This window comes from Monopterus albus, unplaced genomic scaffold (assembly GCF_001952655.1).
Source record: "Monopterus albus unplaced genomic scaffold, M_albus_1.0 scaffold6.1, whole genome shotgun sequence".
NCBI lineage: Eukaryota > Metazoa > Chordata > Actinopteri > Synbranchiformes > Synbranchidae > Monopterus > Monopterus albus.
This window is the reverse complement of record NW_018127886.1, coordinates 1,324,088-1,336,872: the sequence shown is the minus strand read 5'-3', so window position 1 is coordinate 1,336,872 and position 12,785 is coordinate 1,324,088. Positions and strand designations below refer to the sequence as shown.

Sequence of the window (12,785 nt, the reverse complement as noted above, 5' to 3'; positions counted from 1 at the left end):
ACTACATTAATACCAGTTTATATTATTTAAATATTTTTTGTTGCTTTGTGGTAGGACCATCCATTAGCCCATTCAGAAGAAAATATGCAGTATCCTACATCAGTAAGTTCTCCATCTACCGCCACTGGATCTCTTCCACACCAGTACTAGAGACTGACAAAGCCAGTCCTGAAAACTTAAAAGCATGAATATCAACAAATAAATACACTATATCACCATAAGAGCTGTGTCAGTGGGGCCTTTGCAAAACTCTGAGGTATTTTAAGAACAGGTATATACTGTACAAGTAAGAACCAAAAAGTTACAGTTGTTCTTCCTACTCTACTGTATGAAGCAGAGACCTGGACCACCCACAGTAGACACATCAGACCCTTGTACTACATACAGAAATGTCTCCACAAAAAAAAATTAAAGGCAAATGCACCAACATTCATGTTTGTTAGAGGAGGTAAACATCAACTGCATTGCCACAACTATCATTTAACACCAATTCAGATGAAGTGGCCATTTGCAGTAGTAAGAATGCTCAACCAACGCCTTACCACAGGCAGGCCAATAGACACATGGAAGTCAGGGGATGAAATACAAAGACAACATCAAGATCCTCCTAAAAGGTTCCATATTGATATGACTAACTGAGTGGACAATGCCCAAAACAGAGCAACATGCAGGAGCTGCACTTTATTAAGAGAATCTCTGACAGGCTGAAAAATACACGCTACAACAAAGAAAGGAAAGACTCCCACCAAAATATCTCCTCTGCCTCCAACTGCCATCAGCTTCATTCAGCATGCCTCGGCCATATCAAGACCCACTTATTGCCCTCCTGGAGGACAATCATACTCAACTCAGAGAGGTCACTGACGAACAAAGGGCAGCACACTCATCTATTTAGAAGTGAAACTCTGGGATACAGACATCAGGCTTCACAAAACATCAGTGTAAATGAATAAAATGTGTACAAAACCCAGTGCCTTAGGTTGTGTTCCATACCATCCCCATCAAACTGTGCTGGACAATATTTGGTGCTGATATTATTTTATAATGAAAGCCATTATTCATCCTATCAATACTCTATATTGATATGTTTCACTAAAGCCAAGACATTCCAGTGCTGGTATGCTATTTCCTCAAGCCACTGGGAAGTGGGAAAATTACAACCCCCCTCCAGGTGGAAGACAGATACAACCCATGTCTGACTGACTGGTTTGTCACATCATGAACAGCTTGGTGAAACCACCAAGTGTAACTGACAAACACACATGACAGGCCACGCCGCGGTCCATCAGCTAACAGACTACAGAGCTAACTGTTACTTTGTCTGGGGGCTGGTCTGAATTAGAGCCCCTCACCCCCTCCAGAGACCTCAAACGTTGATCCAAACCTAACTCCTTTATAAATCACTGCTGGCCAGGTGATTTCTGAATCTTGACATATGTTTCTTTTCAGCGGCAAACTTAGTTAATCTCCTTTCTCACTAGCTCTGCAGCTCTTGCTCTCTCTTAACCCTTCACTTTTTAAGGAGGAGATGCACACAGGGGTGCTCCACCTGTGCAGAGTTAACTTTGAGTAGCTGATACACTGCTAAGTTAAGCTTCAGACCTCACAGACAAGGTTTCACCTAAACACAGCTGTAAAATTCTTTATGGATATGTTGACCAAACTTTAATACCAAACCCTCTCATAGTGTAGGCTGCATCCTCAGAGGTAGAATTCTCTGTAGATATCTGACATGGGTGAGCACATAACTTTATTACCTGCAGGCAATTGTAGACATAATAGCATGCAACAAATGTGACATGACACTAGTAGGTGGCAGGTGTGTATGCTGTATGTACAGATATGGCAGTGGTGGTGGTACAAGCTGAAAGGTCTGACTGGCTTTATCTAAAAATTCTTAGATGTTATTAAAAGGTCACATGGACTGCAAAACTGTATGCAGGTATGACTGTTTGAGGAGAAGCATATCCAGATGTGTGCTAGTATGCATGCGTGCAGAGGCCTAATGGCCCACAGTGACTTTTCTCTGATCACAAAACACACACACACACCAGAGCAAAAGAACACACAAATGTTCCTTCAAAAGAAACTCCTCAGGCCTGCTCACAGGAAGACTCTGTTACAGCGTGTGCATCGATAAAAATGGTCCCCGCGTCTGCCCTGCAGCTCCTGATAGCCATCTCCTCCACTCATTGGGTTCCCACTTGGGCTGCACAGGCCCAACTGTATAACTTGCCCCCAGTGAAACAACATAATGGAGTTAAGGACCCTTTTTATGCTCCAGATAAAGCAAATTTATCCTTACTTAATGCCAGATTTCCCATTTTGCTGGTGGACACAGACAAATTAGCACACTGTGTTTTTAAATGTGTTCAGCAATGGCAAAATAGTGTTTGCATGTCTGAGGGAGACAGCAGGTTTAATCATTTCACAATGAAGAACAACAGGAATGGGAGTCTGGTTTGTGGGTCTCAAACATTGCACCAGAAATTAAATTAATCTCTATAAAATCTAATGTTTGATTTACCTGTTAATTTTTTTTGTTTGTTTGCTTAATCATTTAGTTGGAAATATAAGAACATAGTTAAACTGTCTGTTAATATTTCCCAGGGTGACAAAAATAATTTTTGATTAATTTTGTCAGTTGGCTAATCAGTTGATAGAGTAATAGTTAACCAGGGGAGTTGTACAGACTGATGACCACTGTGAGGAAGGTGATTCCCTGGTCTTCAGTGGTGTTATCAGTCAGTTGCCAAAGGTACTCCTGTGTTCATCCAGAAAGCAATAGAGTGTGTGGAAAATGAGTGTCCATCCTTGATGCGCCGTGGCTTTAGCATTAATGTGATCATTACAAATTTCTGAAGCATCATTAACATTCCACCTCTGTCCTTGAAAAAAAAAGCATAAATTATGTTGTTTTTAATTGTAGTTGATGCATGTCACACAGTTACCAGTAGCCTTAACATTTTCAGAATACCATGATGTAACTTTGTGGCATCAGTTATGTAGCATTGCACCTGCCATATACAGATGTAATACTATGATGTCTTGTTACCTTGGTAATGGAACTAGGAGCCTGTTTTTCCCTGGGCAGTTTCAGCAATCTTACCATGACATTATAATATAGATGAATGTTGTATTACACTGCATTAGTTTTATTGAGATGTACATAATAAACTGCCACCTGATTGTATGTTGTTTCAGTGGCTTTAATCGGCCTCTGGGTCAGCCTTGATCCCCACTTGACCTAGAAACCTCAGTAAATGAAACTCCTTTGAACAGGCAGCACACGTTTACAGTGTGATATTGGGCCCAAAATCCTCACAGTTCAGTATAAATGCTGGAGTAAGACAGTTGTCTGTAGTTAGCATATTTTTCTCAAGATTGTACTGCCATCATGTGAGGGTTTGGCTTGGTTGGAGCTTCTTCAGCTCAGGTTTGATGATCCTTTATCTAGTTTGTCTAATCTGCTAGTGCTGAGTATGGGAACCACTTGAAATAAAGCTTCTCCCGACACGCTGAGTTTACATAGTGAGGTCTGAGCCTGTTGATAGTGTCTCTCATTATAAATAACAAACAGCCTCAAGGAAGTAACACTAGCTACAGTCGCTCACCACACTCACACATGCAGCACGGTACATGCGAGTGGTGCAGTGGTCCTTCTCAGGGCGAGGGATAAACACCCTGTCGTGTGGCGCCCAATCTGTTTATGATTTAGCCGCTGACTGGCTGGGGTCATGGAGGTTGCGTGTGTGTGTAGTTGTGTGTGTTAGTGTCTGAGAATGTTAGGAAACGTGATAGAGGGATCACAGGTGAGCTGGTCACCACTTTCATGAGAATAAAGCACACAAACGTTAGACAAGCTCAACATTTAGAGTTTTTAATTGGTGAAATAAGTCTTATCTATCTGTCTAACATACTGTTTCCTTTGTCCTCTTTTCCCTTTTTATCTCCTTCTTCTATCTGGCACATTTGTCTTTTTTTGCTCACCTGTCATGCTCCACCTTTTCCCAGAATGACACATGTTAGACTCCTCAGAGGGCTAGCAGAGGTTGTACCAACCCTCCTCGCAGCTCTAAGCCCTGGCTACTGATGTTGCAGCTGTTCACTGGACCCAACTACTGGCAGGTTGCAACGCTCTTCTGGCGACCATAGAACAGTCCATGAGCCCTGTGATACATGCATCTGAGCTTACCCACTGGGATGTTTCACAAGAGGCCAGCTGGGAAGTCAGTGGGAGCCAAGGGGAAGGTGAGGGGGCTGAGTGAGAGGGTAGACAAGAGAAGCAGAGGAGAAAAAGATGATATGGGTAACACATGAACAAAAGATTAAAGAACTGAAGGTTCTGGCTCGTGTGTGAGAAAGTGGGAAAGAGAGTTATAGAGAAAGTTGGTGGAACAGTGTGGGTACATTCTAAGAAGGATGGGATGCACACAGACTCACACTTTGCTTCCCTTTGTTCTCATAAATTGGTAAATGCAGTCAACATTGGAAATTAAATGTAAATGCACAGTAATTAATGCAATAATACTAGTACTTGCTATGAGTGAGTTTAACAAATGACTGTATATCATATTGAATATTAAACCTTTTACCTATTAAACTACATCACATTTCTAGCAATTGTTTCTAGAACAATCCTTTTACCTATACAGTATATAGCTACTTATTTTCAGTGTACTTGCAATTAAGAAAGCATTATTTAGAGTGCCGTTATTCTCTCAGGAGAAGCAGAACAAAAGGAAGATATTTTTTGGGGTGACATTACCAAAATGCTACTATCCATTAATGAAATAGACATTTAGTGTATTCCAAAAAAATTCACTGGCTAGAAGAAAATTTATTCCTCAAGTAAAATCATATAATAGCTGTCTTCCACTATTCTGTTCTCACTGGATTGAATAATAGAAAATTTTTGGTCATACTGACTTTAATTAGAGCTTTATGAACTTTTTTAACTCCTGGACACATGCAAACCCTTCCGTGGGATTCACTAGTGTATACCTAAATCTAAAACATGCAAGGTTCTCTTGTTATCCAGTGGAGCAATCTCATTTGTGTAGCAAGTTTATTACCTTGTCTCATCCTCATCCTCATCAAGGGTCAAACAGGCCCTATGTATGTGGAGAGATTGCATCTAAGATGACCTTCTTCCTCTCTGTTTGTCTGTTTGTCTCACACACACACGCGTTAGCTGGCCAGTGTGGTATTCCTCTGTTAGACCTAATGGCTTCTAGTGTTCAAAAGATACAGTCCTAACTCATCCTGACAGGACAGATTAACACATAGGACTTAAACATGAGTGGTATAAGCCAAAGGTCAACACACAGGCAGACCTGAAAACTGTGTGTGTGGGTGTGTGCATGGTGGTGGTGGTTGAGAGTCAAAGCTCTACAAAGTTTTGCAACTTAACAATTGACATACTATAGGCTATTTTTTCCATTAATCTTCACTTGACAAGCCTAAATTAAAGCTTGAAGCCCAAAATTGATTAAGCATCAAGTGAAATCACAACATTTTAAAACATTTTATATGTTTAGTTGTTTTAGAGTATTGGGGTTACAATGTGTGATTAAAAAATAGACCTAGTTTTTACATGTGTTGAATAAACTTTTCTGAAAAGAAGCTTCAACATGTACAGCCCATTTTGCTGTCATTACAGGATCTTTTATTTCCACCTACTGGAAGATGAGGGCAATAGCTTGCAGACAGAAGCTCTAGTTGTGCAAAGGTTTGCACAGCTCTACAAAAACTATCAAACAAAGAAAAAAACAATATATTTTTCTTTTTAAGTGAAAAGAAGTAACTACAACCCCAGTCACATTTCTCTAAAAAAAACCTCCAAATGCACTGTTACTTTTTATTTAATGAACAAATAAATAATCAGTCATTGTGGCATGTGTAAAATAGTAGTAACCCCCCCAACTGGCAGATATCACACTTTGCAACTGATTTGTGTAGCTAACTAATATTCTTCATTTAGTAATCTTCACCCACTCTTCTTTGCAAACCACTTTAGGTTCTTGTATTATATTAGGCTGCCTCACACACAGGTATATTTACAGATTTTCAGTGATGTTTAAAATTTAGTCAGAGGACTGTGACAGTCATAGCTCAATCATCAGCTTGTGTAGATGTTGAAGTAAGCCTTCAGTTTCTTAATGGTGTGGAATGTACATTTACGTAGATCTAAAATAAATTATGTGAGTTCACACTCCATTACAGCAGGTGGTATATTTAACGTGGCCTGCATATAAACCACCAATAAATGTGAAGAAGAAGGAGAAAACAAAGGCAAAGAAGATGAAACAGAAGAAGAAGAAATTCAGGCAGCGGAATAGACATCTTAAGTGAAATACTAGGGCAAACTAACTATATCATTTTTATGGGTTCCAGTGCATACTGAGATTAAAGAGAAATGAAACAGCAAACAATGTTGCAAAGGAAGCCAAAACAAATAATGATATTGACATTGCAGTTAACTTTAGTAGGGCAGAAGTCAAGAGCAGGCTAAAGGAGAAGTGGGAGAAGCAATGGGAGGAAGAAAGGATTAGATGATTAATCCTTTTAGATTAGATGAGATTAGATGTTACAAGAACAAACAGAAGAGAAGAGACAATAGTATTAAGATTGAGATTTGGACATACTGGACTTAATGGCACACTATTCCAAATTATGATAACAGATTGTCTATCTTGCAAAAAAAAATCAGGAAATGAATGTTAACAGTTGTTGTTTTAGTACTTTTGAACAAGTAAGATAACAGAGAATATGTTTTTTTCTTGATCCACACTCCTCACCGATTGGAGGCTGTAATGCACCAGGTCGTTGTTTGCCATCCGCCAATAAACCGCAGAAGAAGAACAGGAAGGAGCAGCAGCAGAAGAAGAAGAAGAAGCAGGCGAAGGCCAACGCCTACCTCACGGAACTGATAGCTTGTTTGCTTTCCGACACCTCGAGTTTCTTCATTTCGGATTGTTGTTATGAGCTAGTTGTTACGTAATATTGTAGGCTATTTGTATATGAGGTAAGATAGATGCCTTTCATTTAATCGTAGCACTTAACAAAGGCTTGTGCTATATAGAATACTGAAATTCAGGTACTTTGGCTTAGTACGATAGCTATCTGGTAGCTTGTTATTATTAAACGATGATTCATCAGATTGACGTGAAGTATGCTAATGCAAAAATAATGTTAATATAGTGATAATGTTAGTTATTGAATCGACTAATCATTGCAGCTAATACCAAGTTCTACGTTTATCTGTTCATTTTCAGTATCTCACTTTGCTTCTATTCAAAGATTTGGCTATAATTGTTTTATAGCCCAACTTTATTTAGATATTTTACTATTGTTGTGAAACGTGCCTTTATTAGATAAGTTTACATGCCCGAGCATAGCTTTTGTAGCTTATCATTAGCTATTTTAAATGTGCACCCAGTTGCTAGTTTATTTGGTGCACCTAGCTAGCACTAATCCAGTCTAATACAACTGCGTTAACGTTTTCTCCTCGCTTCATGAAGGTGATAGTGTTGAGTTTTTGCTGTAATTATTTTAGAGAAGTGTCGTTTGTGGTACAGTTGAACTGTACGAAATTATGCATAAACACTTGTGGTGGAGCCATAGGGTTAGGCAGCTCTGATGTTTATAATTACTTTATCATGCCACTTCACAAAAACCTAACATTTCTTGACGTGTATTAAATTAGATATCTGAACATAAGTTATGATCCTGTTTTAATATTTTCATATTTTGTCAACCCAGTGATGGATCCAGTTCATCCCATGGAAACACTGCATGGCAATGGTGATCATGATGGTATTGATGTCATGTCCTGGGTGTCAGTGTGTCCAGAAGGCCTCTGGAAAGTCCAGAAAAAAGGGATATGCAAAGAGAGTCAACAAACTGTTTGTAATTTGGGAGGTATTAAATGTATGGTACTTTTCTAACATTACTTTAAAAATGATCATTTTTCAGTCCACATTTTAGAATAGAAATGTATTTTCTAATAATCTATCTCACATAATTTGTCTCTTCTAGCAGCGGGTTGCTGTCCAAGGTTAGGATCGCTGTGTCGAATCCGTGTGCAGCTCCACAGTAACATGGTTGATACTCAGAGTTCAGTAACTGATAAGAGAAATGAGAAGCTGTCAGACCAAGCTGACCAGTCAGTCAGTGAATTCGCAGAAACAGTGGAAACAGCTTTCTCAAGGTGTCGGGACTCTGTGCTGCAGGTCTCATTGGGTGACTGGACAACGCTGAGACTAGGGGAGGGGCAGTGTGATATCACAGAAGCATGTTTGGAGGGAATGAGAGCCAAAGAAAAATGTGAGGTGAGAGCAATGTGATCATAATGTGTTAGGTTTTTACTAACTTCTATGCAAATTGTGTCCAAAATTGACAAAATTGCTGTGTTTTTATCTTGCACAATGTAAATCCAGTGATGTATCAGTTCACCTCTTAGAAACCAGAAACCAACTGAATTATTACCCTTTCCTACTTTTTTGCACTTAATATTGTCAGTAACCTATGTTGTTTTAATATCGAGGGAGTCTAAATGGTGGTCACGCTCTGTAGCAGAATAAAACCTTGCTTGTTATGATTTGATCATTTGGCAGTGAGCAGCAATCTGAAAAGACACCTCTAGTGAGTAGAGAGCCAAAAAGAAGTGTGATATAGAAAATAAGCACTTTCCGAGTCCTGATTCGGTATCAATCTGCCTGTGCTTCCTCACAAAAGGTTAAGTGGGTAATAGCTATTTCTGTATAGATACTCAGGTTCTATCTTTTGTTTTTACATTTATTTTGAATGTATTATTGCATTTTAATAAAACTACTAAACCAAACCAACTTAGAACCTGGAGCAGGTCTTTATTAGTCAGAAAATGTGCTGTTAAAAGCCTCCAGCAAACGCCTTTCAAACAATATTGTTCTGTATTAACATTAGGAGCACAACCCACTTTGGACTAATTCCTGCAGCACTGATGAGCAACCTCTGGACAGTGTTTGGTTTTATGCCACTATTAAAAACCAAGTTGTTGCAGACTTTACACACTAAAAAGAGTCTAGAATTATTTGGAGTAATTTATCTATAACCAAATTGAATATTCATCTTTCTTCATATCCCTTATATTTTTGCCAGTATGAATATGAAATAGGTCTTAAATTGCATTCAAAGTGGTCTACAGAATTTTTAAAAAAAGGCTTAAATTTAACTTCATGAAACCAGCAGAAAACCCACTTTTCAAAGAATGTAAAAATTAAAGCAGGTCTAATTGCTGTGTATTCCTCCTCAGATACTACTTTCTCCAGTGGGAGATATACCAGATGTCTTTGTTCCAAGACCTGCAGAACAAAACCTGCCTTTATGTGCCACAATTGAACTCCAAGCTTTCACGCCAGGCAAGGAACCATGGGAGATGTCTCCTGGTGAGAAATGGGAGTGGGTGAAGTCACACAAGGAGAGGGGTGGCATGAGATTTCGCAGTGGAAATGTGTGGGGAGCTGCAGATAGCTACAGCCGAGCCCTCAAACTCCTCATCACTCTCTCTGGACATGTTAGAGAGGAGGAGGACACAGGACAGGAGCAAGATGAGGAGGAGCAGAGAGAGACAAACACTGGAGATGAAACACGTTGCCTCCTTTCAGCTAGTGAATTCAGAACCATCAAAGCAGAGCTCCACTCAAACCTATCCTTGTGCCAGCTCAAACTGAACCAACCAGAGCGAGCTAAGGCCAGTGCAGCTAAAGCTACTCAGCTAGAACCAGGTGGCACTAAAGCCTGGTACCGGCTGGGCCAGGCCTGCAAGATGGTGAATGAGCTGGAGGATGCAAAGCGGGCATTTAGGAAACTCCTGGAACTACAACCAGACGCACCTGCGGCATTGAAAGAGCTTAAAGACATAGCTAGTAGAGAGAAAGAGTCAAATGTGCAGTTGGGACTGAGACTTAGCAAAATGTTCAGCTGAGATTATATAGTATGTTGTCAGTCATCAGCAAAAAGATGTGGTTATCTTTAGGATTTACCATTAACTGAAAATGTGTCTACTGTAAAGTCACTGCCTCAGCTCAAAAGTGCAATTGATCTGCAGATGCATGTTTTTCTCCCACCTATATACTACTGATGTGCGAGTTATCAAAATGCAATTTCAAAGTAAAAACAGTGTCAAAATGTATCTTGGAGCAGTTCCTGTTGTCATCTGGGCATGTGTAGTGCATGAGATCATGGTGTTATTGAGTGGTGTAATGTACGTAACTACATTTAGTCAAGTACAAATTTCAGGTACTTGTGCCATTTTATACTTAACGGCATTTCACAAGAACATATTGTTTTTTACTCTACTACAATAACTCACTTGCTTTATAGATTAAGATTTTGCAAAACATTAAAGATAAATCAATTAGTCAACAAGTTAACTGACAACTGTTTTATAATTGGTTAAGTAATTTTTCATGTGAAACTTTATTCTAGCTTCTCAAATGTAAGGATTCCCTGTGTTTTAAACACTAAAGGTGTTACTTGGGCTCTGGATAATTGTGTTAGGCATTTCTCAGTGTGTTCAAACTTCACTAATTGCAGCCATAAATATAATAATTAACATTTTGCTCCCTCTCAACCAATTACAGCAGAAAAATGCTGCTTACACATCAGCACTTGCATATAAAAAATGTATTATTATCATACATAATAGTCTCCTGGGACATTTTCCTGGAGTACAGAGTACTTTTAATGCTTTAAGAACATTTTCCTGATTATACTTCGGTAATGTTTGCAGTGCAGGGCTTCTATGTATAGTGAAGTACTTTTAACCGATTTGAATACTTACTCCATCACACGTGGTACTGAGTGCAATACGTGCAAAGCCTACAGAAGTCGACAAAATACACATATTGTAGTTGTCGACCACAAGGTGCCAGTCTCTGTCAGGCAGTTGGTTATCTGGTACCCAGTTGTGCAGTGGATCAAAATGCCAAAACCCAGGATCGAACCAGGGACCTTTAGATCTTCAGTCTAACACTCTCCCAACTTCGCCAGGAGTAGCTGCTAAGGGTCTGTACAAATTCAACCAACCACAAATCTAGGTCCATCTTTCAAAAGCCAATCACATGACAGAGTCCATCTTTCCATGGCCAATCAAATGGCCAAATCCATCTTTCTACTACCAATCATGCAACGCTAACGCTGTCCACTGGGCGTCTTTTTTGTAAAGTGCTGTGAAGATATTGTGGAGCATAAAATATAATTCCCTGACCTGTTTTTAAGATATTTATGACAGTAAAAACCGATTTTTGCAGAAGCTTTGAATATTATTATTAATTATAAACACATGTGCGCCATGTGTAAAAAAGCTTATTGTGGTGTAGTAGAACATGTTCAGCAACAGCATTACAATGTTACACTTTGTAGTAAATGGTGCAAAAATACATAACCAGTTTTATGGAATCTTAGCCTGATGTGGACTGAACATACTGAGCTAGTTGAAGGCAAAGTAAGACTTTCATTGAACTGGGAAACACCTTTCCTAACTGTGCATATGGCAAATAAACACTTTGACCTTGACCTAGTTGGATTTCATAAAGGGAGCCAGCCAATTTTTGATGTATAATAATTGTTGTCATGTAAACAACAAAAACTAATACTTCAGCCCCATATTTGAATATGGGTTCCATTTAAAGAGGTACTCCATATCACCTAAGGCTGTTTTTAGTCTAATCTTGAGGTTGCACAAAATCTAAATGAAATAAGGCAGATATTGAGAAAACATTATTTATTTATTTATTTTAATTCTCTTCTGGGGCGACACAAAGTCAGGACAACATTCAAGGAACATTCTGCACTTCAAAATGATTCGTATACATTTTTAAAGGGCACAAATTACAACAGGTACAACATGGCAAAACTTACATGAGGCATGCCCAACAAACTAGTAAACATTTGTTTTGCCATATCTTCTTTTCATTAATACCGGGTCTTTTTGCGTGTTTTCCCCATAATCAGTGTCCTGCGGTCTTTTCTGAATGTTGCGCTTCAGTTTCTCTTGGACTTGTGTGTCTGTGTGTTGTCTGTGTGTGTCTGGGCTGCTGACAGCTGTTTCCACGCGTCCACAATGAGCACCAGTGGAATGGCAAACCACAGGATATTAATGAACACGAAGTAGAACCAGAAGTAGATTGGATGTCCCAGATCACTGTGAATGTAGCTATCTCTGTGCTCTGTGAAGAAGTAAAGCAGCGTTCCATACAGCTGACCTGGAATCAGAGTATGTGTTAAGGAGCATTCAGTGAATTCTGAGAACTTGTAAGAGGCAGACCCAACTTCCCTACAGGACTGTAGGCCTATTGAAGGTAATATGCATAAAGGTAATAAACTCACTGCTTCCCTCTAAAGTCAAGACATACAAATGACTTTACTAATGACTTTATCTGCTAGTTTAAAGATGATCTTTCATACTAATTTCCCTTCAAATTACAGATTAAGAGAATCATGAAGTGACTGATTTTGTTTTCTTTACCTAATGAAATGATGAGTTGCAGAACAAATCTGTAGGCCTTGTCAGTTAAGAAGGCAAACACAGCCCAAAAGCTGAACGGCCCCCATAACCAAAAAGTCACGGCCTCCAAACAGACAGTGAAGTTATCAGCTCTACACAGAAAAGAAATACGCTGGGTAAATGTAGTTACAGTATTATTACCTTTTTATGTAAAAGTTCAACAATTATGTGCCAGAGTGAACTCACATTATATATCGACTGTCCGCTTTTGAGTACTCCTTCCCTGTGGAAGAGA

The 12,785-nt window shown here is 39.2% G+C and overlaps 2 protein-coding genes across 6 annotated transcripts in view; one reads left to right on the top strand and one right to left on the bottom strand.

Moving 5' to 3' along the window:
• Positions 1-6,877: 6,877 nt before the first annotated feature.
• Positions 6,878-10,337, top strand: fkbpl (FKBP prolyl isomerase like). Of its 5 annotated transcripts, none has more exons than XM_020616546.1 (4): positions 6,878-7,027; positions 7,765-7,923; positions 8,044-8,333; positions 9,296-10,335. In XM_020616546.1, the coding sequence occupies exons 2-4, from the start codon at positions 7,767-7,769 to the stop codon at positions 9,965-9,967; spliced, it is 1,119 nt and encodes a 372-aa protein (XP_020472202.1). In that variant the 5' UTR covers positions 6,878-7,027; positions 7,765-7,766; the 3' UTR covers positions 9,968-10,335. The 5 variants fall into 5 exon arrangements, with proteins under 5 accessions (XP_020472202.1, XP_020472183.1, XP_020472160.1 ...); XM_020616527.1 differs by having other exon boundaries at positions 7,765-7,932; XM_020616504.1 differs by having other exon boundaries at positions 7,765-7,932; positions 8,041-8,333.
• A 1,429-nt stretch (positions 10,338-11,766) lies between these two features.
• Positions 11,767-12,785, bottom strand: part of ebp (EBP cholestenol delta-isomerase) — a 1,881-nt gene continuing 862 nt past the window's right edge. Inside the window, exons 3-5 of the mRNA XM_020616801.1 lie at positions 12,737-12,773; positions 12,512-12,642; positions 11,767-12,248 (exon numbers count right to left, since the gene is read on the bottom strand). Of these exons, the coding sequence (XP_020472457.1) occupies positions 12,028-12,248; positions 12,512-12,642; positions 12,737-12,773 (389 nt within the window). The 3' untranslated portion in view covers positions 11,767-12,027. The remainder of the gene's footprint in view (positions 12,249-12,511; positions 12,643-12,736; positions 12,774-12,785) is intronic.